At 42.2% G+C, this 27,136-nt stretch overlaps 3 protein-coding genes and 1 non-coding gene across 4 annotated transcripts; 1 reads left to right on the plus strand and 3 right to left on the minus strand.

The window, feature by feature from the left end:
* Positions 1-284: 284 nt before the first annotated feature.
* On the minus strand, positions 285-11,547 carry clmnb (calmin b). Its single transcript, XM_049590116.1, has 10 exons — positions 11,338-11,547; positions 10,860-10,921; positions 10,674-10,769; positions 8,204-8,287; positions 7,990-8,082; positions 7,636-7,862; positions 5,707-5,900; positions 5,330-5,412; positions 3,573-5,080; positions 285-1,132 (listed from the first exon to the last, which is right to left on the minus strand). The coding sequence occupies exons 1-10, from the start codon at positions 11,414-11,416 to the stop codon at positions 1,006-1,008; spliced, it is 2,553 nt and encodes an 850-aa protein (XP_049446073.1). The 5' UTR covers positions 11,417-11,547; the 3' UTR covers positions 285-1,005.
* Positions 11,548-17,604: 6,057 nt separating this feature from the next.
* On the minus strand, positions 17,605-19,784 carry prkrip1 (PRKR interacting protein 1). The gene has a single exon (XM_049590202.1). It carries the CDS (start codon positions 19,745-19,747, stop codon positions 19,178-19,180), a length of 570 nt encoding a protein of 189 aa, XP_049446159.1. The 5' UTR covers positions 19,748-19,784; the 3' UTR covers positions 17,605-19,177.
* On the minus strand, positions 17,698-17,976 carry LOC125897647 (small Cajal body-specific RNA 13). Its single transcript, XR_007450453.1, has one exon. It is a non-coding gene; the product is annotated as a small Cajal body-specific RNA 13 (non-coding RNA).
* A 1,754-nt stretch (positions 19,785-21,538) lies between the features above and the next one.
* On the plus strand, positions 21,539-26,989 carry glrx5 (glutaredoxin 5 homolog (S. cerevisiae)). The gene is made up of 2 exons (XM_049590203.1): positions 21,539-21,940; positions 24,262-26,989. The coding sequence occupies exons 1-2, from the start codon at positions 21,643-21,645 to the stop codon at positions 24,432-24,434; spliced, it is 471 nt and encodes a 156-aa protein (XP_049446160.1). The 5' UTR covers positions 21,539-21,642; the 3' UTR covers positions 24,435-26,989.
* The last annotated feature ends 147 nt before the right edge of the window (positions 26,990-27,136 follow it).

Raw genomic sequence — 27,136 nt, forward strand, 5'->3', positions numbered from 1 at the left:
ATCATTTCATAAAGTTTCTTTAATACCTGTTTGCTTTATTTAAAGCAGAAATAATGATATAAATGTTTGATTGTTTTAAAAAAAACATTTCAGTTGGTGTGTTCAAAACTTTTTTCCCTATGTTTTTACACTTTATTGCACATATATTTTTATAGTTGGAAATGTTACGATTCCGTTTGCTGTGCAATTTTACTGAGTTAATGTCAATGTTTTGTGTAAATTTCATGTGAATAGCTGCATTGAGAATATGTTTAATGAAAAAAATGTTGACATGTTGAATACTAATTCCCCCATTGCATCTACAGCACCTTCAAACAGAATATTTACAAGGCTGATTTCTGATTTGACCTCATGGAAAGGACCAGAAGATACATGAGAGTACGAATTATTATTTATATCTCATAGTCACAGAAAAGTCAAGTAAAAAGTCAACATTGTTGATCAAAACAATGGCAATGTATACGTTCTGAGTGCGAAATGTCAGAGTGCTCATTAAATATTATCTGCTTAATCTCAGCGTGTCAGTACAGCTTCTAATTAAACAGCAGGTCAGATGGGATTCTCAGCAGTCGACAGAATGCTGCAGAGACGGTCTGTCGTCTGAGACAGTCTCTGCTGTGATGCTGCGCTGCCGCCATGTGGTTGATAAAGTCAACTGAAATTGAAAGGAGGATTTCTGCCAGAAAAAATAAATCAGACAGAATTTTGGAGATGCAGAAAAAATAAAAAACCATGTCTGAAAATTTGAGTTGTGTGAGACCAAGTATCTGACAAACTGAGTCATAATGGAGATAACAGCATTCATGTGTTTTATCTGAAACTATAACCCAAAAGACAAATTATTTCTGCTGGCAGCGAAAAAGCAAACACAATCATTAAATGTTGCCTTGAGGGAAATTTAGTGACACAGATAAAGAGTCAGCCCTGAGTGTCCTTGTTTGGCTCGTTAGTGGGAACTGGGCTAATAAGCATATCTTAATAGGGAGGGAGCACCGCAGGAGGGACTCAGAAGTTCAGCTGAGGTAGGATGAAGCAGCAGAAGAGCAGGATCCACAGGACCACGAGCATTTCCAGCTCTGATGGGGTTATGTCACAAGAGGCGGCTGAAGAGTGAAGAGTGAATCCCTCTGCTCTGTTGGAGAGGAGATAAAACACAGGAGTGATGGATTCAGACTGGAAATAGGCATTTTATTGTCATGTTTATTATGAAGAAATAGAAAGTAATGCAGTCAAACACAGCATGTTAAAGTGTTTTTATGTGATTCTGTAGCTTTCAGAAGTGTTCCTGATGTATTCAAATCCAGAAAATCTGAAGTTTGGCTGAAGTACTTATATTTAAGCACCAAATGCTATTTGCCATGCCCCTCTGAAAACTTTTTCTCCACATGACCTGTGTAGGCTTCTGCATGATGTCGTTGCTGCATATAAACCGACATACTGCTGTGGATGCCACCTTGGCTCTGAAAGTCACTCAATAACACAAACTAAACTAAATTTAAATGCCTTTATTTTATATGGCAATACAGATAAAAAAGACCAGTGCAACCCTAATGAAGACCCGTGAGACACAACGCGTTGGTCTGTTTTTTAAATCTATATTTCCATGTAAAATAAAGGCATTTTAATGTTTTGACAAACCCTACAGTGTGTCTTGTGTTACCAGCTCACCTTTTAAGGGCGGTGTGAGGCTGTGATGTGTGCTTCAGTGTGTGTGTGGAGGAAAGCAGCTCTCTCGGGTGCCGCACACAGCAACGAGTGATGATAGCAGTAGAATAATGTTTACTTTGCAGGGATGACCCCCATGCTTGTGCGCGCGCGCGCGCACACACACACACACACACACACTAACCAGCGGCCAAAATCACCCATTTAGCTCATTTAACCCTGTGTTGCTTGTTCATAAAACGTACAGCCGGTCTTGTGATGAACCGGTCGGAATGTTCGCTCATGTTTTCTGGGGTTAATGTTAGCAAATAAATTAAAAAACAAGTTCCACCAAACCGACCCACTCCCCCACCCCACCCCGTATCGTATCAAGCTAACATTAGCTAACTATCGACTAACCAGATAATGTTAGCTAATTGACAAGCACTTACTGGGCAGAATGGCTCTTCAAATGATGAACAAAGTTTAAAGTTGTCGCCTGGCTGTCCGAGATGTTTAGACGCAAGACGCATGTCTTGCACTGTGCTGTTCGTCTTTTGCCGTAATAATGGTAATTCCAAAAGCCGAAGACAATGACTCTTGGTACCCCTCCTGCTGACATGTTGATGCCTATCTGATATAAGAGGGCCTGTTTCTCCAATAAACACGTAAGGTACGTAGAGAGGGCATGACTGATTGACAGGGTAGTGATCCAATCATGACAACGCCATTCTCAGCCTGTGCTCCTACCGGGTAATCGACATTATTTTTTAAATTAATTTATTAATTTTGTATTCTAACCGAAAACATGATGTGAATAACACTCAAGTCATTCAAGTCGTCATGTCTCAAGTCAAGTCAAGTCCCAAGTCTTTAACTTCCAAGTCCGAGTCAAGTCTCAAGTCTTTTATTTTTTGTCAAGTCAAGTCAAGTCACAAGTCATCAAAACAGCGACTCGAGTCGACTGGAGTCCAAGTCACAATGACTCGAGTCCCCATCTCTGGAATTAAGTGTCTAGATGAGCTCAGGGCATGAACAGCACCCGAATGCCTCGCCATCCTTCCTTTTGCAGACTGGTCCAGACCGCTAGAGGCTAGTTACCAGCTACTGACCAGCAAGGCTTAAATTAATGTTAAAAAGCCAGCCTGTTCCCAACTACGGTCCGGTAAGCTGAGAAAGAGGTTACACTTGGATTGAGGGTCTGGTACTGGCATCTAGAACGGTGGCTCTGAAACTCGCATGTGTGCACGTCTAAAAACGGCAGTTCTCCAGCTCTACAGGTGGATGTTTTCTCTTGTTTGTTGCCAGCCGGCCACCATTGTGTCAGTTCAGCATTACATCACCCACCAGCGGGTGCCTTTCTTTGTCTGGTTTGGTGCAGTGCATTGCCGTAGTTGTTGGTTTTCTACCTATTCAGCAAAAGTGATGCCACAGTCCTCTTTCTCTGTTTCCCCCAGGTAGCACAGATTTCAATTGGGTATGTGTGTCTTTCTACTGCATAGACAGTAGAAAGTGTTTGTTTATGACCTAGCTCCTGGCCTCCTGTCATTAGCCTGAGTGGCCCTTGGGCAAAGCAAGTTAAGTAGATCAGTGGTTCCCAACTGGTGGGCCTTGGGTCCATTCTGAATGGACCGCAAGTGACTCCCAAACGTGTCAAGTTTGTAAAAAACATACTTCATTTTTGAGTACAGTGAATTTCCGGCACTGCACTTTTATTTTGAAGTGCCGTTTCCTGTCGTAGAGTCAGTGACTAATGGACAACTTCTTGACAGAGACAGCAAACTAGCTCGATGACATGGCCGAACACAAGTATGACGCTGAATGTATTAAACTGTGTTGACCTTGAACTAATGGCTAAGGAGAAATCTGGACCTCATGGCTGGACCAGTTGGGAACCACAGGAGTACATCATAAATGCCATGACCTACCTGAATGATGGAGAAGTTGCACCATAGGCAGGAGTCCATCGCTCACCATCATGGACGTTAACACCTCCATTAGTGTCATTTTTTTGGGCTGTTTCATTGGGATGGTCTGTTGTCGCCGTCTTCTCAGTGAGCTTACGTCTTTTAATCCTTAATTCCCCGTCTTTCTCCTCTTCTGTTCTCATTGCTTCAGAGTCCACTGAATTCATGACTTCAGCACCGTATCTGTCCTTGTCTTCATCTTCACAAGTTAAATCTTCCATTTCAGGGGCATCGTCTTTCCCGTCATTTTGTTCTTTTGCATGAGTCGCTCCGGCCCATCTTGCCCCACATACAACCTCGTCAGTTAATATTTTTTCATTTACTCCAACCTTAAAGCTTTCTGAGCTCACAACACTCTGCTGACCATCTTCCTCTTTTACACTATCCTCTTCCTCTTTTTCTCTCCCTAACATTCTGTCCTGGACTTCCTTAAATATCGTCACATTCTCTGCCTCATCTTCTTCGTCCATTGTTCTCTTTTCACTCACTTGTCCACATTTTTCAAAAAGCCCTCTATCAGTGTCATCCTCAACCTCTGTCTTCCAACTAGCTGCTTCAAGAAGCTTTGTGTTCTCGGTTTCATCCACTAGAGCCTCTCTTTCACCACATTTCACCAATCTAGTATTTTCTGTCTTCTCCTCCTCCTCCTTCTCTTCCTCACAATGATTGCCATCATCATTACTCTGTCCTCGAACAACTGTCTCATCTTTACGTTCCTCTGTGCTGTCTTCCTCTGGCTGCACGTCAAACACAGCTATGCCGTTTGCCGTCTCTCTGGAACTACTTTTATCTGTGTCCCTATCAAACGCCCTGTGAAGGACTGACTGAGCCCTGACTTCTGAATCAACATTTTGTTCCAGTGAGCCTTCTTGATGTTTAGATCCGCTGCCGTTTAACGTCTCGAATATCTCCAGATGTTCAGTCTGCTGTCCGTTCAGGAGCATTTCTTCCTCTGTTTCCTCCTCAACTCTTGGCACTTGTCTCTTCAGCTGATTATACGGTGGGAAAACCTCTTTATTCAGATCCAGGATGTAGCTGTAGGCTTCTTCCTCGTCTGAGTCCAGCGCTGACAAGTTGTAGATTCCTTCCTCTGAGCTCAAAGAAAAGTGACTTTCATCCACTCTTGGCTTGCTGTAGCTCTGCTCCGCAGACGCTTTCTCCATCCATGATCGGATCTCCGGGCTGCCAATGCCTGCGTCCAGCGGACTGGGTGGCTGTAAAATGCCTCGACTCCTGCTTGTCTTTTTATTGAACGGTGACGTGGCCTCACTTGCAGAAAGCAGGGTGGTGCGGGGGCTCCCTGAGGATCTTCTGGCCCATCGTTTCCACAGTCCCTGCTCACTGGACTTCTCCATGCCTTGGAGCAAAGCTTGGGCCTCTGGGTCATCAGCGAGGGTCTCTCCAAAGCTGACGGACTCAAGCGATCCAAAATTTGGGATCTCAAGAACTCCAAGATCTGCTGTATGACACTGTAATGTAGAGTTTATTAGTGAGAGTTAGATGGAAGATTGATACATCACCTAGATATTAAAGGACAGGTCCAATATTTCATTTTTTTAAGGTGTTTATATGACTCTGTAGCTCCCCGTCTGTTCCGTCTGGCTGGTGGTAGCTTCATATTCAACTGACTGATATGAGTATTGTATTAATTTTATCATCTAACGCTCAGCAATAAGGATGAAAAGCAACAATGCCAAACTATTCAGAGCCGTACTAACCTTGTCTGTGCCTGAGTAATCCGTCAGGAACATGGACACATAGGTGATGATGGACCGCTCATCTGGTGAAGTGCCCAACACATCTGCGGAAAGAAGAATAGACAGTTTTCACACGCGAGCAAGGTGGACTGTTACTAAAGAGGCCATCCTGCTGTTGGAGGGCCAGTTTGAGCCTCTGTGTGGTACTGAAGATACAATCACACTGGCACACAGCAATGTTGCTCATTTCTGGCAAGATCAACTTCTGAATTGGTTTGCAAGGTGTTTTTGATTAACCTCTAGCACCTACGCTAAGTGGGCGAAGGTGCAGAAGGGTATTTGTCTTTGTGGATGAAAATGGGTCAATGTGAAGTCCTTTCTACTCAGCAAGTCTTTACCTTCAGGCTCCAGCAGAGGTGGAATATCCAAACTGTGACTGGCTATCGTGAAGGCCAGCTGAATGTTTTCTCTTGGCTCTCTGGACAGACTCTCCCTCAGGTCAACCAAGGCTGGGTTTAAAGACTTAATCATGGCCAGGAATGCCAGCCCACTCCTCCAGCTCTTCCCAAAGTCATGCACGTCCACCCCAAACCTGCAGATTGATAATTGCATAAAAGAGAAACATAACTTCAGCACAGTCAGATTATACATTTTGCTTCACGCACTGTGGTTGTATCGAGCAGCGACCTCTGGGGCTAAAAAATGACGCCAATACAGAAATGGCAAAAACTGCAGTTCCTCTAATGTCCACTTGAGGCTGGCTCCAAGAGCAAGTCAATCCTCATAGACCTCTATGTTAAAATGCTTAACTTTACAGCAGAAATAAACATGTTTACAGCCGGGTGCAAAAAACAGTTTGGTCTCTGTGGCTAATTTCAACATTCATGACAACTGTACAGGGGTGAATCTTTAAAGAACTCACCTGTTTAAATGTTGTTAAGGCTTAAAGTTAAGCAATGCGTGGCGGCTTTGAGTGACAGGTGGGTGCCATCCAATGACAAGATGTTGCTACTGCAACAACGTTGGACAGGTAGTGTAGCCTAAACTCATCACGTACAACCACTTTGTCAGTTATTTCATTGTCAGATACCTGCGCACAAAGGCACCTTTCGCGGCAAAATGATATGGCGATGGGCAGTGTCAGCTTGTAACACCGCTGGAAACAATGTCATATAAAGACCAGAAAAGTCCCTGTATAGCGGGGGCGGAGGGGTGTGGGGGGAGGGGGGGTTGGATGGGTCCAACAAAACTTTCACCTGTGAGCCCCGTGTTTACTTTCTGTGTTAAGTCAAAACCATGATGTTTTTTTTCCTAGATCTGACTACACGTTTTTGTTGCACAAGGAAATAAACATAAAAATTAGGTGTTTTGCCAACACTGTAAGTGTATTTTGAAAAAGACTATGCCCCTAATGCAGAATGATACCTAGCGTGTCATATTTAGATATTAATGTCCACTGGCAAAACGATGATATTTGACGAGCTGGGATGCGAATGCATTTGTTAAGCTAAACATTAGCTCGCTAATCACACTTACATTAGCTTTGACTTACTATTCTTTGTGCAAAAGGTCTGCAGAAGATGGAAGACTGTAATTTTTAACCCATACATTTTGTACACTGCAGGTTGTTTTTTGTTGACCATCGTGTAGTTTTTGTATGTCTCTAAAATTATCTTTGGTATAATTTTTTTCCAAATGGCGCTCAGTAGCTTAATGTTACTTCCTTATGGTTCCCTCCTGCAGCTTGACTGGATGCTTTGATTGGTCAAACAAAGTGGATCTGGTAGTTAAGTCTTGCTGGGAATGTTACTTGATTCAGGAAATGAAGGGGTATAAAGTGATCCTTGACACACTTAAAATAGCATACTCTTAAATCTTTAGACTTGGGGTAGGATGTCAAGTGTTGGCTCCAAGTGTAGGCAGAAATCATTGGTGTTAAAGTCCAAGTCAAGTAGCAAATCTTTTTCTGATTTTGTGAAGTCAAATCTAAAGTCATCAAATTTGTGACTTGAGTCCATGTCATGTAACTCAAGTCCACACCTCTGCTATAAATGCACCATGCTAACCAAGCTAGCAGCTAGCAGTGGGGTTATCTCCACCCTCTTGTCCACATATGGACACTTCTAACTCCAAAAAACCAAGATAACGACTGCCAAAATGCCAAGCTTGAGGCTTTAAAATAACAGTCCACAAAGACAAAGGTGACGTCACAGTGGCTACATCCATTATTTTATACAGCCTATGGGATGTAAAGGTATTTGCTTTGGGTTGAGAGATTTTGTTGACAAAGATGGCCCTGTAAGCGCTTGGATCTTTTTCTGACTCACTTTGATGTGCATCTTTGGACCCACTGCAGGAGAGTTTTGATTGCTTTCCCGTGGTACTTTGGCTTTCTGGCAGCCTTTCTGCCTTTGCTTGGCAGGGTGCTGCAGGAGTAGCTGCCAATGTCATTTGGCTGGGGTGAGAGGTCGCCGGAGGAGGGGTAACTGCTCATTGATAAGGAGGAGAGGCTGGAAGACAAATGCCTCTGGAGGTCTCCCGTCACCTCCTTTACCTGCGTTATTAGAGTGAAACAGAGGAGTGTATGTAAGGTCAGTGACAACGACAAACACCCAGGTGAGGTGCGAAATAAAACATGAACACATCAGAATGATAGATGATGGGATAAAAAAAACACCCGCCTGGAAAAATAGGATCATGTTCCAGATTAGGTTCAAAACAACAGCAGGAAGCCCATCAGCAATACCGGAGGCATCGATGCCAAGCAGCTTCACCTGAGGACACAACAGGGAGGAGACATCAGCTGAAATCTAGTCTGTCCAGATTCAAATGTAACACACTGTAATACACGTCAAGGCAGTATCACTGTGTTGACTTGCAAGTTAACAGACTCACATGTCGATCATCCAGGAAAGCCAGGGCCTTGGAAATATTGTTCAGTCTGAAAATGCGGTGAGACGACGCCCTGAACCTGTAAAGCTAATAAAAGATATTACAGAAGGAATGTGTAAGCAGGGGCAGAGATTTCCCCGAAGACATCTGAAAGTAAATGTTCTTCTGTTGGCTGAAAATTCAATTCAGAGCAGTGAAGATTTGCAATTTGATTTGCAATTAAAGCAGCCCAGATTATTATGACTTGAGATTAGCAATGCTTTTTAAGACAAATTACTACTCTACCTATGTTGTGCAATTTAAAAATCAGACAATTTTTGCCTCTTTTTAGGTGGTAGGAGTGAAAATTAGTCATCCTCATTTGTGTTCTGCTCTCAGAATGATGAAGACAGTTGGAGAACAATTGCATACAAAATTGGATGCAGGCTCTTGTCTAAAGGAAGATTTGTTTTCCTTAGAGTGTCCCTAGACACTGTCAGACTTTTTCCCACATCATGTGCAGATTTTTAGGCATCCCATATTCTCAAATGGCTTGAAAAATACTGCATATGTCTGTATAGACAGTATATAAAGATGGACGACACATCTTCACTTCCTCCTGCTGCACGAAAATGAAGCCAAACTATCCTGGATACACTTCCATCCTGCATGGGTGACGTCATTTGGAGTCTGCACAGAAGCGATCGGGAAGTGGAGCTGCAATCAACTTCCTGCCCATTCACAGGTCCAAGCAAACTGACTGATACCCTCAGCTGTGAGTCTTGACCTTAATTCCCTTTTTTATAGCATCAAATAACTAATTAGAACCAAACTTATCAGGACAAATGAACACATGAATTACATAAAATGACCAAGATCATCTTTGGGGAAAATGTATTTCACATCTACTTTGATCTTTCAGTTGGGCCCATGTCCCATCCACAAACATGGAGGGGGCAGGGTTTATGGACTATTTTGCAGCCAGCCACCAGGGGGCATTCCAGATGTTCTTGGCTTCACGTTTATTGAGCTCCATCTTTTTAAACAGCCTAACCTTTGGATGTATAAAGAGAACTGGATACAACGTTGGTGACAGGGCCCTGTTGATTCCTATGAAAGTTAAGAAGCCAAAAAGTTTGACTTTTCTCAGGAGTAAAATCTCCAGATCATCCACATCTTTGGGCTCACAGAGCAGCTGCAGTGGACACTTCCACCATTTGAGAGGCTAACCTCCACCAACCAAGCTGATACTTCTGGTTTAGACCTCTGCTAACTTGAATGGGGATGAAACAAATTTATCCTGCTGCTCTTCTAGACTGAAAATGTTATCTGACCAAATGGATCAAATCCCGACAGTGAAACTGGTCATTTTGCATAGTTGGAGAAACACACTTATTTGCTTAATTGCTGATAGTTAGATGTACTGTCATATACGCAGTAGGCCTATATGAAGCTATACGCCAGCAGCTGGTTAGCACTGTCCAACGTAAAGACAGTGAACAGCTTGGCACTGTCCAAAGGAAACACAAAAAATAGCTATTTTTTAAGTTTTTAAGTTATTTTTTGTTGCTTTTTCTTGGCCGCGCTTTAAAGGGATAGTACACCTAAAAATGAAAATTCAGCCATTATCTACTCACCCATACGCCGAGGGAGGCTCAGGTGAAGTTTTAGAGTACTCACATCCCTTGCGGAGATCACAGGGGAGAGTGGGTAGCAACACGACTGCACCTAATGCAGGATGATGGCGCCCCAGATTAAAACGTCCAAGAACACATAATTGAAACCACAAAATATCTCCATACTGCTTGTCCGTAGTGATCCAAGTGTCCTGAAGCCCCGACATAAAAAGTTGTTTGGAAAAATGTCATCTGAACTCTGTTTTTAGCCTCATTGTAGCCTGTAGCTCTGACTGCCTCTCTGTGCACCATGCGCTTGCACGCGAGACCAGCGAAAGCACATGAACACACATGAAGGCGGTGCCCATGTCTTACGGTCTTGCGCAAGCGCACACACATGAGCTCAGTGCACAGAGAGGCAGTTAGAGCTACAGGCTACAATGAGCCTGAATTAGGTGGAGTTGTGTTGCTACCAACTCTCCCCTTGGATCTCCGCAAGGGATGTGAGGACTCTAAAACTTCACCTGAGCCTCCCTCGGCATATGGGTGAGTAGATAATGGCTGAATTTTCATTTTTTGGTGCACTATCCCTTTAATGGTGCTGGTAGGTGTATTTTGTTACCTACAAACAGAGCCAGACTACTTTTTCAATCTTCTTTCCAGTCTTTGTGCTAAGCTAAGCTAATTGATGCTGACTGTAGCTTCATATTTGCTGTACAGACATGGGAAAGTTATTAATCTCCAACATTATATTTTGGGTGGAAACAGAGTATTATGAGTTTTCCTATAGGCTCACAAACACTTCCAAATGAACCAGGGACACATTGGATAACTTAACAGCACTATATTATATTTCCACTGTGTAACTCGACTCTTACCAGCTTGCATCCGGACAGCTCCTCCAGCAGAGCCATCAGTATCCTGCCATCCTGGATGTCTGTGAACAGGTTGTGCACTTCGACCGGAGGATCACGCTGGAAATAAATGATAAACCTTAGCGATGACTGTATTTATATGAGCTAAAGCATAATGTGACAGTAAATCTGTATTGATTTGTGTCTTACTCTCTGCAAGAACACATTCATCCACCTGGTGAAGGCTCTCGTCCGCACTGCTGTCCTCTCATCTGGGGAGAAACAAGGACACTGAAAATATAGTTCGACAACTGAATGCAGTATTTTCAGTTGATTTAAAAGAGATTTGGTGTTGGATGTGTTGGACAGAATGTAGGAAATGGCACATAAGTGTTAACCCTAAGACTTCATAATTATTTTACTGTCCTTTGTATCATTTATTTTACATGACACACATGAGAATATTTTAGCAGTAAATCATCAACAAGTGAAAAAGAAAAAGTGCATGATTGGGCAATCAGATGCATCAGTGCCAAGAACAGCTACCTGGAGAATGACTCAGGAAATTTAGTTAAGAGACAGACGTTGAATTGTTTAAAACTGTTGTTTAAAACTCTTTTTACAGTACAGTAAAGCGATTTAACATGTTATTAAAAACAGTATCAAACAGAGTTTCTCTTCACAGTACCTTGAGGCTGCTGCACACGTCGATCACTGATCTCTCCCTCTGGTTTGTCTTGTGAATCCGTGTTGGCCTTGTCCTGCATTGTCACATAACTCCAGTCACACGTCTACTGATGATCCAGTGTGGAGATGAGATGGGACAGCAGTTTAAAATGTCAGACGCTTGTGGTAATTAGAGGTGCTCTGAGGTTTCCTCACAGACGGAGGATGAAGCAAAGGCAGAGTGAGGCACTGCGTCCTGCCTCAACACGCTCTGAGCTGTTGATCAACTCTGAGCTTCACTCCACCTGAATCCTATTGGCAGGCTGTGGATCATAAAACTATGTGAAGGCGTTCACGTTAACTGTTCAAATGAAGGAACAGTGTGGTGGGTCACAAGTGTTTGGTTTCCCTGCAGAGGCCTGTTATAAATCTTACTGATTTCTCATAACTCTGACATCAGCATGTTCAGCTCACACTGAAGGAATGAGACATTTGGCAGGAGTGAGCAGATGTAGAAAAATGTTTTTACTAAGAATATTTCACGGTGTTCGCACATAAAAAAACGACTTGTGTTATCTATAGTGATGTCTGAGAGCAGCCAAGTGGACTTTTTTAAATTATAATTATTCTTTTTCAGTTAAATATGGGACTGAAACTGCTTTTAGACCTGCCGCACATCTTGTCCCCACCACCAACAGCTGCTGTGCATCCCAATACCCTCACTACCACACTATACAGTATGCCAGAAATAGATTTAGTATGCCCAAATATATCGTATGTCAATTGCAGTGTGCCAAAAATACCAGGATGTTCTACTACATCCGGTACGATTTTGCAGTCAGGTTGGTTCTGACATTGGGCGAGAGGCAGGGTTCACCCTGGACAGGTCAGCAGACTATCACAGGGCTGACACATAGAGACAGACAACCATTCACACTCACATTCACACCTATGGAGAATTTAGAGTCACCAATTAACCTGCATGTCTTTGGACTGTGGGAGGAAGCTGGAGTACCTGGAGGAAACCCACGTTGACACGGGGAGAACATGTGGGAGCACCTGGAGGAAACCCACACTGACATGGGGAGAACATGTGGGAGCACCTGGAGGAAACCCACACTGACATGGGGAGAACATGTGGGAGCACCTGGAGGAAACCCACGCTGACACGAGGAGAACATGTGGGAGCACCTGGAGGAAACCCACGCTGACATGGGGAGAACATGTAGGAGCACCTGGAGGAAACCCATGCTGACATGGAGAGAACATGTGGGAGCACCTGGAGGAAACCCACACTGACATGGGGAGAACATGTGGGAGCACCTGGAGGAAACCCATGCTGACACGAGGAGAACATGTGGGAGCACCTGGAGGAAACCCATGCTGACATGGGGAGAACATGTGGGAGCACCTGGAGGAAACCCACGCTGACATGGGGAGAACATGTGGGAGCACCTGGAGGAAACCCACACTGACATGGGGAGAACATGTGGGAGCACCTGGAGGAAACCCATGCTGACACGAGGAGAACATGTGGGAGCACCTGGAGGAAACCCATGCTGACATGACACGAGGTCAGGAGCGAGTTAATAAATAAACCTTGATAATTAATACATGAATAATTACCCTGGGCCTCTTTCAGGGGATCTGGAGGAGCCTCCCGTGGCACAAACTCTATTTTGATGCTTATTTTATGCACTATATGCACCTTTTTTATATTCCAGCTCTACGAAATTGCTAAAACACACTCAGTGAAACTGGGATCCACCTGGGGTCTCTGTGTATGTAGGCACACAGCGAGACCTCAAGGAGCTGTACGCCACTTCCCACGCAAAAGTTGTGATCTATAAAAAAAAGACTTGATGGGAGAAACTTTGACCCATGCTTATGAACAGTTTGGAGACGGGAAATTGGCGACACAGATGGTGAGGTGAAAGCCTAACTGTAGAAATTGTCAAACATTTTTTGGCACATGCCATTTTTGACTTTTGTCCATATGTACTTTTTCAGTATGGATCCTACGCAGTTGACGCCCCCGGTCTTGATCACCTAGTACAGCTTTTTCATTAGATTTCACACGTTTTTTCAAAACAGCACAGGCACTGTTGGATTGACTGTGTTGAACAAAAGGAACAAAGGAGGACAAAGACACGTAAATATATAAATAATGGATGTAATAAAAATTAAGAAAATGCCACTTTTTTCTTTTTACAGTATTTCAACAGGAGAATGTGTAAGAGGTGCAGAGTGTAGCAGGCGTCGAGTAAATGATCTTTGGAGAAAAGAATACAGTGAATGCTGTCAGAGATGGGCAAAAATACATCAAAATGTATTTTGATACAAAATACAAAATACTCCTCAAATAAATGTATCAAAATAAAATACATGTATTTTGTATTTTCAAATACAGGAAATACTTTTTTTTCTCTTTTTAGCAGCGACCCGCAGCTCTATAGGTCACTCTGTCGGTCGGTCGACAAAGCTTTTCTTGAATAACTCAAAAAGTCCTTGACCAAAAATGCTCAAAATTTGCACACTGCAATTAGAGACCATGAGTAACTATACCAGAAAGAATGCCCACGATTCGTCCATAGGTGGCGCTATACTAACCAATTCAAATCTTTTTGTGAATAACTCAAAAAGTCCTTGACCAAAAATGCTCAAAATGTACATGCTGCAATTAGAGACCACAAGTAACTATGCCAGAGAGAACAACCATGATTCATCCATTAATGGCAGTAGCAAATCTGGTTGCAGCTATTGCAAATCTGCGCTTGGTGTAGGCTACCCTAAAATATTATTTATTGATTTAGATTTAGATTCAGACAACTTTATTGATCCCACGTGAGGCAATTCATTTGTACCATACTCATCCCAGGCATCAACCACAACAACATACAATGTCCTATGTTATGCACAGTCCAGTAAAACAGACCACTAGGTCAGTGAAGGGCACATTGAATGGCCCAAGTTTAAAAAAACATATAGATAAAAAAAAAAAAATTATAAACAAATAAAAATAAAAAATATTGTTACATCCAATATTATAAGAATGTGTAGCCTGTTATTTTTGTTTTTTGATTCGTGGAGAAAGTATTTTGAGTATTTTAAATACAAAATTACTCCACTCAAAAGTATTTTGTTGCAAATTACATTTGCTTTTTATCGGCCTTATCAAATACAAATTACAAAATACTCAAATGTAATTGAAATACGTATTTTAAATACAAGTAATAGAAATACTGCCCATCCCTGAATGCTGTGATATACCCGCGTGTACTTGTTTGCACATACTATAAGCACGCAGGGCTTATAGGGACCCCATAACTGAAAGAGAAACAACCGGCAGCCATTTTGAATTCGTAAGTCAGGTTTGATGTGGCTGCTCCGAGTTTCCGAGTTGGAAATAAAATTTCAGGGTGCGTTCGAGTTTAAATTTCCGACCTCCGAGTACAAAATGAACGCACCACAACACCTGTCCTCAAGTGCACCCTGAGTTCGGATTTCCAACTCAGAAATTTGGAGCAACAGCATCAAACCCGACTTACGAATTCAAGATGGCTGCCGGTCACATAATAGTAAGTAAACACTCTGCTAAAGTACTGTTTATAGCAATTTTATCGTACAGTACAGGCCAAAAGTTTGGACACACCTTCTCATTCAATGCGTTTTCTTTATTTTCATGACTATTTACATTGTAGATTCTCACTGAAGGCATCAAAACTATGAATGAACACATGTGGAGTTATGTACTTAACAAAAAAAGGTGAAATAACTGAAAACATGTTTTATATTATAGTTTCTTCAAAATAGCCACCCTTTGCTCTGATTACTGCTTTGCACACTCTTGGCATTCTCTCCATGAGCTTCAAGAGGTAGTCACCTGAAATGGTTTTCCAACAGTCTTGAAGGAGTTCCCAGAGGTGTTTAGCACTTGTTGGCCCCTTTGCCTTCACTCTGCGGTCCAGCTCACCCCAAACCATCTCGATTGGGTTCAGGTCCGGTGACTGTGGAGGCCAGGTCATCTGCCGCGGCACTCCATCACTCTCCTTCTTGGTCAAATAGCCCTTACACAGCCTGGAGGTGTGTTTGGGGTCATTGTCCTGTTGAAAAATAAATGATCGTCAACTAAATAAACCGGATGGGATGGCATGTCGCTGCAGGATGCTGTGGTAGCCATGCTGGTTCAGTGTGCCTTCAATTTTGAATAAATCCCCAACAGTGTCACCAGCAAAACACCCCCACACCATCACACCTCCTCCTCCATGCTTCACAGTGGGAACCAGGCATGTGGAATCCATCCGTTCACCTTTTCTGCGTCTCACAAAGACACGGCGGTTGGAACCAAAGATCTCAAATTTGGACTCATCAGACCAAAGCACAGATTTCCACTGGTCTAATGTCCATTCCTTGTGTTTCTTGGCCCAAACAAATCTCTTCTGCTTGTTGCCTCTCCTTAGCAGTGGTTTCCTAGCAGCTATTTGACCATGAAGGCCTGATTCGCGCAGTCTCCTCTTAACAGTTGTTCTAGAGATGGGTCTGCTGCTAGAACTCTGTGTGGCATTCATCTGGTCTCTGATCTGAGCTGCTGTTAACTTGCCATTTCTGAGGCTGGTGACTCGGATGAACTTATCCTCAGAAGCAGAGGTGACTCTTGGTCTTCCTTTCCTGGGTCGGTCCTCATGTGTGCCAGTTTCGTTGTAGCGCTTGATGGTTTTTGCGACTCCACTTGGGGACACATTTAAAGTTTTTGCAATTTTCCGGACTGACTGACCTTCATTTCTTAAAGTAATGACGGCCACTCATTTTTCTTTAGTTAGCTGATTGGTTCTTACCATAATATGAATTTTAACAGTTGTCCAATAGGGCTGTCGGCTGTGTATTAACCTGACTTCTGCGCAACACAACTGATGGTCCCAACCCCATTGATGAAGCAAGAAATTCCACTAATTAACCCTGATAAGGCACACCTGTGAAGTGGAAACCATTTCAGGTGACTACCTCTTGAAGCTCATCGAGAGAATGCCAAGAGTGTGCAAAGCAGTAATCAGAGCAAAGGGTGGCTATTTTGAAGAAACTAGAATATAAAACATGTTTTCAGTTATTTCACCTTTTTTTATTAAGTACATAACTCCACATGTGTTCATTCATAGTTTTGATGCCTTCAGTGAGAATCTACAATGTAAATAGTCATGAAAATAAAGAAAACGCATTGAATGAGAAGGTGTGTCCAAACTTTTGGCCTGTACTGTATTTGTTTTACATTAGGTCAGCCTCATCTGCGGCGCTCATCAGTTGGAGTGCATGATGGTTTTGAAGCTGTCTATACTCTGAAAGTGTAAGGGCAACAAAGGCTTTCTTGCGGGCGTCCATGTTTTTTTTCAACTTGTCCACCGTTGTCAACTAGAAACAAAAACTGTTGTCAACTCGGAGGTGATGTCATTCCCACTTCTGACTTCCAAGTACAAATAAAAAAGGAGAAGAACTTTAACAGTAGTAACCTCGACGTTCTGTGAAATAAACATATACAATGTGCATGTGATTTAAGGCCTGATATTAAGAAAACTTTAAGACTTTTCAAGGACCTATAGACACCCTGCAAGAGCATAAATAAGAGGGATTCCCAGAAATCTGTGGGTGTTAATGACATTAAACAAAACTCTGGATAGAAACAAAAATAAAATGACATTTCCTCATATTTCACTTCCTGTGTGTGTGTGTTTACAAACGGAGTGACACTCCAAGACGCTGTGGGAGAGGGTAGGGTCCAGTTTTGGAAAGACCCCTCTCTCTCTCTGGTTTCTGGCTTTGAGAATGTCTTTCATGATTGCAAATATTTGTAATTTTCCTCGATCATGGAAGTGACATAGTGACACTTTAAAATTCCTCATTTAGGTGTTGTTCCCCTTTAATGTGAGATTTAATTCTTGAAAATAAACCAGTCGGCTGATGGGCTCCCACCTTTCAAACATTTATTAAAGATCACACAGAGAAAGGATTTCAGTCAGTTAAGAAGATCTGTGGAGAGTCTAAATTCTCATTTTGAATCCTTATATGATGTCATGAAATTTGGATAAAACAAGCTGTGGAATGCAGCCTGAGGTTTTTGCAGTGAGCTATATTTTAATACAGTTCAGTCGTATTTGACCTCGGCAGGAAACTTCAGTACGTTTAATGACTGAAATCCTCCATCAGTGAGAAGAATCACTCATGAGAAACGTATTTTTGCTGCGTGTCATTTATAAATCACAACCTGAGCTGATTTCAGCAGAGCAGAAATGTGAAGAAGTTTCAGTAAACGAGTTTAATTTAGGGATGCAAAATATCGACATGTCATCAGTATCATCAGATATCTAATCTAAATGTTGTGTTTGTTAAAGAAAAATGTGACAGTTGACAGTGTTTGACAGGAAGAGCTCCACCTGCCTCAAACAATATCTGACTGCCAGGTGTTTCTCTACCTGCCTCAAGAAAGGTGACGGCTACAGAGCGAGGCCGTCACCGCCGTGGAAAGCAGGAGATGTGTCCAAGGAACATCGCACGTGAATCTCCTGAACCTCCAGGAGCCACGCCTTTTCATTCTTTGAGTTGCTGTCTGCAGCCTCGTTGTGCCCGCGAGCAACAGTCGTCTGCAGGGGGCGGATTCACAAGGCTGCAAAGACTCAAATCAGAATACAGACGGGTGACATGCAAACAGCTGCATTTCTAAAATTACCTCATGACCTCTAACAGTGATGACAAAACAAGGAGGATTTAGTGAACAGACTGCACGACACCCTGATGTCTGTGTGTATTCACAGTTTTATTGAAACTATTCAAATCAATCAGAGTTCTTAATAATTATCACAAATTTTTGACAAACTCGAGAAGCCCTGAAGACGACAGCACACCTGCCCTGCCAGCTGACACATGAAAAACACTGCAGAGAGATCATGGAGAGCATAATCGCAATGACGCACAAAGGGCCCCACCTCTGCTCCTACACACACACAGCACATGTTATGGATCTTTCTGTGAGTTCGTGTCTCTCTGCAGCCCGTTCTGATTCCCAAGTCGTCAAATATTGCCATGTCGTCAGTGATTTCAGCGTCAGACACGAACATAAAAAGGCACCTTTTGCCATCGGGTGGCTTCAGTTTGAAACACTGCTGCTAACAACGTAATATAAGGAGCTGTAAAGTCTCTACAGGGTGTGTGGGAGTGGAGGTGGATGAATCTGACAAGCCCCAGACTTCCACTTGGGAGGCCGCTGTTCACTTCCTGTGTGAATGCTGAGCTAAACCATGATGTTTTTTGCCAGACATAACCACCTTGTGTTTGTTGCACAAGGAGATAAACGTATATATGAAGTGTTTTACTGACAAAGACTGCATGCATCATACGAGCAGAAACTGTCCATTTCCTGTAAAAATGGAGGTGTGATTTGAAAAGAAACAACGCATATAACAAGCGTAATTTGACATGGCCTCACAGAACGGCATCAACAGACACAGACGTGAAAGTGGACTTAGGAAACTTAGGAACATGACACTCTGTGGTCATTTTGAGTCTCTTCCTGGTCAGTCTGTGTGAATTAGACACAATAAGAATAATAAAAAGTGTTAATTTGACATTTTGTAAGTGAAAGTCAGGGGCCCCCTGACACTTCGGGCCGCAGGGCCCCTTCAGAAATCCATCCATCCATTTTTTTCTGGCAGTAAAACAGGAAGCAGATTCTCTTGTACGGGGCTCTTTAACCTGGATGCACATGAGAAGTTGTTGTGTGATCCTGGTCTTCATGTCCGATCATCCACAGTGTCACTAAGAGGCATTAAACCCAGCAGTCCCGGTCCTGGCGTTCACCCTGCAAGACACACAGGACGTCATTTCCTCCCCATGATGAAGCTAGGAGCCTCTGCATCATCCTCAGCCTCTCTCTCCTCCTCTTCCTCCTTGTCCTCCTCGCTGCTGTCCGAGCTCTTGTCCTCTTCGTCCTCCTTGTTCTTGGACTCCAGCTTCGCCTTCTTCGCCATCAGCTTCTTCTGCTTCAGCTTCTCGCGCTTCTTCCGGCGCTTGGCGGTCCGTTCCTCCGCCTCCTGTTTGTTCTTCTCCACCTTGTCCAGGTACTGCTGGTCCTCATCCAGTTTATCTGCTATCTTGTCCAGGAAGTCCTGTCTCTGGTACTCTCTGCGGCGGAGGTGTCGGTAAACGTGGAACTCTCCGCTGCCTGCTCCGGCGCTGGAGCCCATCACGTCCCGGACGAACTCCGGCGGAGCCCGCGGGTTCCACTCTTTGGGCCGGTCCGGGATGGGAGCGGCTTTATCCGGGTTCCGCATCAGCCTCTCCAGCCTCAGACGCTGCTCCTCCGCCGGAGTTTTGGCGATAATCAGAGGCTGAGCCTCTTTTCCTCCGGGTTTCCCCGGCTTGTTATTCTTCTGCGTGTGCGCCGCCATCTTTCAAACTGTCGTCGTCTTCTTCCTCTTTGTCGCCCCGGAAGTTCTTGAAGAGTTCTGTTTTTCTTCTTCTTTGGTTTTTAATGGCGGTTCGCATCCAAAGAGTTGCATTGCTGCCACCTACTGGAATTAAACAAACTATTACTGTACAACAGTAATACAATTAAGGGACTGTTCGTTACTTGTGAGGGGGAGGGTGTTGTAAAAAAAAAAAAAAAAAGAAGGGGGGCATGTTAAATAATTTTTTAAGCGCTGGGGAGGGACTTATTTTTTTGGTTTGGCTTAGGGGAGGGACTACAAATTTAAATGCTTGTATTTTGTATTTATTTTACAGAATCAGAATCAGAAATACTTTATTGATCCCTGAGAGGAAATTATTTACCACAGATTTTTAAAGACAGCATGCCTTTCATGTTGTCTTTAAAAAAAAATGACACTATTTCTCACAGCCTGAAACTGTAAAAAAAAAAAAAAAAAAAAAAAAGAAAAAGAAATTATTGCTGGATATCCAAATACCCAACAGTCCTTGGACACATCATGTGTAACAAACGCTTCCATCAGAAAAAAAAATAGTTAGGGGCGCTGGTGGCTTAGTGGTAGAGCAGGCGCCCCATGTACAAGGCTGTTGCCGCAGCGGCCCGGGTTCAACTCCAGCCTGTGGCCCTTTACTGCATGTCACTCCCTCTCTCTCCCCCTTTCACACTTGTCTGTCCTATTCATTAAAGGCTAAAAATGCCCCAAAAATTATCTTAAAAAAAAAAAAGTTAAAATAGTGATAAATATAGTTTTCAGCTCAAGGAAAAAAATATTTGTGCCTCCGGGGAGGGTTGGGGAAAAAACAGGAAATACAAAAAACAAACACCCCAGCCACCCCCCTTGTTTGATAATTAAAGAGCAGTCCCTTGAAAGACACCCCTCCCCCCTTTATATTTTTAAAGATACTGATTTTAAAAACATGCTTGACTACAGCTGAAAATGTAAAACTCATAAATTGTAAATGGGCAAAAACTACTGGATATTTTGGCCCGTACAGTTTTACTCCATATGTTCAGCAAGCATTTCCTTATTGCAATTGAATTTATTTTTACAGTATTTTTATACCATGAAATATTGTTTCTACAACTTTTGTCACGAAAATTGTGTTAATGTACTGTGCAATTAGTTATTTTTGCATTATTCATTTAGTATAAAACATTTTTCTACAACTTTTATAATTAGAATTGTATTTATTTGTTGTGCAATTACATTTATTTTTACATTATTTTCATACTATTAATTATATTTTCTACATGTTTTATAATGAAAATGTTAATTTGCTGTGCAATTAAATGTATTTTTACATTATTATGTTCATATACATTTTTTCTACAACTTTTACAATTAAAATTGTAATTATTTGTTGTGCAATTAAATATGAAATAATTTTCCAGTATCTTTTATAATGAAAACATAGATATGTTGTTTTTACAACGTTTGTGTTTTGAATTCATTCAATAAAGTTTGGAGAAAAAAAAAAGAAAAAAAAAGCAAATTCGCTTCCTGGAAATAACTTTTTTTTTCATGTCTTTTTCTAAAGAGAAAACATAACTGATTAGATTTGTGATAATGACTGTGATAATGGTGTAAATTATTTTTTAATATTATTTTTTATGAATCGTCACTTTTGACATAATTCCCTTGTGTAACTAAAGTAACTGACGCGTAGCTGAACCAATGAGAAGTCAGATTACATTTTGTTTGGGCGCAGCTGTCCAATCAGCGTTCAGCTCCCGCCTCTTCTCGCGAGGGTTCTGTGTGTTGACGGACTGGTTTCACTCCGGCTCCTTCAGAAACAGGCTCCTGAGTTCCTCCGACATTTTCCTCGCTTTGTTCAAAGACAGAAGTCACCAAAGAGCATGAACAGTTTAATTAGAAGCAGCGCTCGGTGTTTGCGGTCCGGGGCGGCGGTGTACCTGCCCAGACAGGCCGACGGACGCGTGTGGTCGGCCTCGGCCCGGTTCCTGTGCGCGGCGGCGGACCTCCAGAAGGACCTTGGTGAGATGGTGAAGAAGGACAAAGTGGTGGTTTTCATGAAGGGGACTCCGGCTCAGCCCATGTGTGGCTTCAGTAACGCCGTGGTGCAGATCCTCCGGATGCACGGAGTGGACCACTACGCCTCGTACAACGTGTTGGAGGACTCGGAGCTCAGAGAAGGTCAGTTAACTGAGATAACCCGGTCATGACATCACAGCAACAAGTCGCATAACTGTCAGCTGAGCTTCTTCCTCACTGTTAGTGGAGGTGACACTAACTTCAACATGTTGCTTGTAATCAATGTGATCAGATCACTGATCAATCAGCCTCATCAGCTGTCCCAGTTATTTACACCTCTAGTGTTACTGGCACATTTAAACCATCCAATCATATCAGCCTTGTGTCAGCAGCCGTCTCTAACTGCTCTTTATCAGGTCCCTGCAGCAGCACCCCAGGGTGTGGCCCTCCAACACTGTCCCATCAGTTTGAACATGTCTGACTTAAACAGCTAATCCAGACACAACTGGAAGCGCTGCTGCTTTAAACAATGGCAGCACATAGGCCAAGAAACAAGGAAATGTCTGGGTTTGTTCTTTGTATTCTTCGTCACTTGAGTCTTAATGATGTCACAGCAGTGTAAAAATGCACAGTCATGACACACATGCTCAAAAGGGACAGACTGTCTCCCAGCATCAGGTTCATGTGGAGTTCAGAGTGTGTCAGGGCACAACTTCTTTCAGCACATTAGGATGTTAGTGAAGACAATTTACTTAATTAGAGCTGCTGCTGTCAGTTATTTTTATTATCCGTTATTATTTCCTTAATTAATCAATTAGTTGTTCGGTCCATAAAGTGTCAGAACATGGTTAAAAAGGTAGATGAGTGTTTCCCAATGTCCTATGTGACATCCTCAAACCTCTTGTTCAATCAAAGTTTAATATATTAACACACAGGTGACATCATGGTACATATCCAGTGTATTGCTGAGCTTTATAAACACAAGTCGTTCAGTTACAGTCATTCTTGTGGGTTTTAGGGACGTGCGATTTGATTTGGATCGGATTTTTTGCTGATATCCGATATGTCGATATAAACAACCTACTTGGCTGATGACTAATACCAACATCAATATATCCACTCTTTCCCCACACAATTTTAGTGAGCATCACGTCTCTTCTGTAGTGGAATTAACATCATATCATGCATGCTATAACCACTCGGGGCAATTGAACACCGTTTTTGCCACTGACAGGCTTGGGTTGTTATTCCAAGTGTCTGACAATGTTAGGAAATACAGAAGCATATTGCGTTCACTTGACACATAAAAAAAAATCTGTTTTATTGAGTAATTTTTTTATTTTTCTGTTTTTCGTGGTAATTTTGTTTGTTTTTCTGAGTAATTTTTTCTGTTTTTGTGTTTTTCTGAGTATTTCAGACGAAAAGCCCATTCAGATCTGCTGGACATTGCAGTGTTTCTCCAGAATCAGTTGGACACATAACCCAAAACAAAGTAAAACTGGATTAAACTAAACAATGTCATGTTTGCTTCCATTATATCGAGCTCTCAAGAAAGGAATGAAAGCGTCTGCTGAAAAATACTCAGAAAAACAGAAAAAATTACCTTGTAAAAAACAGAAACAAAATTACCACAAAAAAAACAGAAAACTAAAAAAATTACTCCGAAAAACTAAAAAAATTACTCAATAAAACAGATTTTTTTTTTATTTGTCAAGTGAATGCAATAGGCTTCCGTAATGAAAGGATCCCTACAGAGATAGAGCTTTTTGTTAACGAGTAACATCATTTTTGTTTAACCAGAAACAGCCCCGAAATCGATACGTTTGGCGGAGGCGATTTCTAGGCTGTTTCTGGTTAAACAAAAGGATCTTACTCTTTAACACAAAGCTCTATCTCTGTAAGGATCCTTTCATAATGCTGTCCGACACTTAAAATAATGATCTGAGCCTGTCAGTGACAAAAACAAGCACTTTTACGATACTTCAGTCATGATACAATATTATTGGGATGTGTTGCACTATGCTGAGTATTGTGATAAGTTATATTGAGATTTATCACCTTTTCTTTTTTAAACTCTAGATTTATGTCAGTATCTGTTTTATCTAATAAAATAAAGTTTTCTGGCTGTGTTTTTGCAGCAGGAATCTGTTTCTGGTGGACTGAAACAGCAATTAATTATATTATTCTAGTCGGCTATCTAAAGTTTAATTTGTATTTGTAATATTAATAGTTTATATGATAAAAAAAAAGGCACTGTTACAATGAAATATTGCCACACAAAAATACCCCTATACTGTGCTGTATCGAACAGTACTTGCAGTCATTTCCTGGTGCTGGGTGTTAACAGCAGGATATTATGTGACTGGTTTTAAAGTTAAATGTACTCACATTAAACTGTCATGGGTTAGTCTTTCTCCCTCGGTTCCCTAACCCTGACACCTGACTGCTTTTAGTCAATTTCTGACGGCATCTTCCTTCCACAGGAGTCAAGGTGTTCTCCAACTGGCCCACGATCCCTCAGGTGTACTTCAACGGCGAGTTTGTCGGGGGCTGCGACATCCTGCTGCAGATGCACCAGAATGGAGACCTGGTGGAGGAGTTAAAGAAGCTAGGCATCACTTCTGCACTGCTGGAGGCTGAGAAGGAATCCAAGTAGAGGAGGAGGAGAGACTTCAGGACAGAGGACACATTTATCAGGTGTAATCCCCCACTCAGATGATCACACGTGAATATCAACCCTCGAGGCAGCCAAGGGCAAAAGTGACGGCACAGCGAGAGTGCAGAGGACAATGACAATGACACGTTTTGGCTTTACCATGTCCCATACCCACAAAGAGCTCAGAGTGTGATACAGAGCTCCTCTAAATTTGAAAAGATCATGTGACTAACAGGTGAGGACTTAAATTTAGGAAGAAAATAGTGGACAGTGTCTTTACAGTCTGCCCACATTTCTCAGCAAAGATGTTTTTCAGTCTTTTTCAGGGCATCAGAAACAAGTTGCGAACACAACAACATGTTATCACCTTTTAACATTAATTTGGAGTCGCATTTGAGTCCATGTGATGAATGAATTCTGATATTCACTGCCCTGATTTGATCCCCGTCAGCTCCTGAGAAAAGCTCTTGAGGTGCTAAATGCTCCACTGTGTTCACCAGGTAGTTGCAGACTGTCTCGATCAGCTGCTTGGTGCTGGGCAGGTAGCTATACTGGCCTTAGGAGAGCTTTTATCGCTGCCTGCCGCAGCAAAAAAACAAACCAAAACCATGAAGTTGATGCCAAGAAAACCAAAACCAGGAGCTGAAAGCTGCTATAAACCTCTACGTGGTAAACTCTGGTGATCGTTCTCGGTGGGTTTGTCACCAGGAGCGACCTCTTTATCATCACACACAGTCTTTTGATGCATTATTAGAAAAATATTGATTACAGCAGCTTTAATGTTTCCCTGTCACTTAGGACATGGTGGAAAAACTTGTTCCGTAGTTGCTATGTTTTGAATACTTTTCTATTTAAATTCATCAAATTCTAATTACTACCCCTAAAAATATTTGTAAAAAAAAATAAATAAAATGTTTGAACGTCACTTTCACTTCCATGTTGGACACTCACTGCCAGAGGGAGAAGTTGCGATTCCCTCCCTGTCTTTTAATTAGTTTACGCAAAGTATGTCGGCACACCTCGATCATGTTGCCCTCTAAAAGCTCTGCTACCTCTGCTGTCCACCTTTTGTCTGAAGTCACACTCTGACAAGACCAAGCAAGCCTCAGGGTGCACAAAGGGTAACTTAAGGATTTCTTATCCTGGATCCTATATATTGAGGTTTTTGTGTCGAAGTGACAAAGAGGAACAAGACATTTTGAAATTGGTCCAGTATTGAGCGCTGAAATAGAATTCCTACAGGCACTTCACTGTCAGCTGTCAGTGTGCGTCCACTTTAAGTGTTTGTTTTTGTCACTGACAGGCTCAGATTGTTATTCTAAGTGTCTGACAACATTAAGGAATGGATCCCTACAGAGATAGAGATTTTATTTCACCATAAAATGGAGTTTAAATGGAGTCTAGTGGGTTTGGCGACAGTGATTTTCTGGTAAACAAAAAGGCTGTTCTCTGTAGGGATCCTTTCTATAAGATTGTCAGACACTTAGCATAATCTGAGTCTGTCAGTGGCAAAAACAAACACTTTGAGTGGACGTACATTGACAGCACACAATTCATAGATGTTTAATAATGACTAGATACCAGACCCCAAGATGGCACCTATTCAGTCCAGTGGAATTGCTCACCTGGGGCATACCCCATTAATAGTTTTGGAGCCTGTCAGTGACAAAAACAAACTTTTAGTGCACATATATTGGCTCAATACTGGACCAGTTAAAAAAATGTTGCTCCCATTCGTCACGTGGACACAAAGGAGCGGAAAATAGGGTCCAGGTTAAAAAATATTGAAGTTCACCTTTAAGATCTTTTGACCACACCAGGAAACGTCATCAAACTGGAAAGCTTCCAGATGCACACTGCCTGTAAGTACAGATTACTAGAAGGAAGAACAAAGAGGGGGCGATCTGATGTTCATACGTCAGGGATTAATAAAGCTGATGTGGGTTCATAGTAGTAGAAATATATTTTAGTTGAATATCTGGCCAGTTACATCTCGTCGGACCACACCTCACTGACCTCGCAACACTACATGTGCCCTGTCAATATGACTGATGGAACCGACACCAGCGTTCCCTGTTTGTTCTTCCTGCGAGAAACCAGAAGTGTCCCCGTTTTAAAGTCTACACCCGCTGAAACGCAACAAACATACCATGATACCTTTTTCTCTTTTTCCTGAAGACACGTCTTCCCCAAGTAAAACGAGCGAGTGAACGCTTGTGGGTGGAGCATTTGTGCTCTGCAGTTAGGAGGAGGTGTGATACGCAACACATTTGGACAACCAGAGGCAGTTTGTCTGTGTCTGCGTCTGTGTCAGTTCATCACTGAAGGAAGAGTATTTGATTTTATTTTTATTTTTTTGGGAAGAGGCGGGGAGTTTTTGTTCGTCACTGAGCCTGACATTTATCTGTCCCAAATGTTCCTCCTGCTGCACACAGTTGTATTATCACAAGTCATGTAGTACACTGTAAGATATTGTACATTGTAAGCATATGATGAAATGTATTTTAGCTCCATGTGAACCCTGCACCGATTAAATATTTTGTGACACAAATAAACGAGAGTTTTGTTTTGTTTTTTGATTGTTATAACCATCAACATGCAGAGACGTAGAGCGGTTTGTTCAGTTTAATGTGGCACAGAGGCTAATTTAAAAAAAAAAGGCAAAGCTACCACATAAACGTATTCAGACCAGAGAGGAACAG

This window comes from Epinephelus fuscoguttatus, linkage group LG11 (genome assembly GCF_011397635.1).
Source record: "Epinephelus fuscoguttatus linkage group LG11, E.fuscoguttatus.final_Chr_v1".
NCBI lineage: Eukaryota > Metazoa > Chordata > Actinopteri > Perciformes > Serranidae > Epinephelus > Epinephelus fuscoguttatus.

Excerpts from the sequence above, each read along its gene's own strand:
- clmnb (XM_049590116.1), bottom strand. The coding sequence starts at position 11,416 with ATGCAGGACAAGGCCAACACGGATTCACAAGACAAACCAGAGGGAGAG. Across the intron at positions 10,922-11,337 it reads ACGTGTGCAGCAGCCTCAAG|ATGAGAGGACAGCAGTGCGG; the intron begins GTACTGTGAAGA and ends GTTTCTCCCCAG. Across the intron at positions 5,901-7,635 it reads GTCCAAAGATGCACATCAAA|GTTTGGGGTGGACGTGCATG; the intron begins GTGAGTCAGAAA and ends ATCAATCTGCAG.
- prkrip1 (XM_049590202.1), bottom strand. The coding sequence starts at position 19,747 with ATGGCGGCGCACACGCAGAAGAATAACAAGCCGGGGAAACCCGGAGGA.
- glrx5 (XM_049590203.1), top strand. The coding sequence starts at position 21,643 with ATGAACAGTTTAATTAGAAGCAGCGCTCGGTGTTTGCGGTCCGGGGCG. Across the intron at positions 21,941-24,261 it reads GGACTCGGAGCTCAGAGAAG|GAGTCAAGGTGTTCTCCAAC; the intron begins GTCAGTTAACTG and ends TTCCTTCCACAG.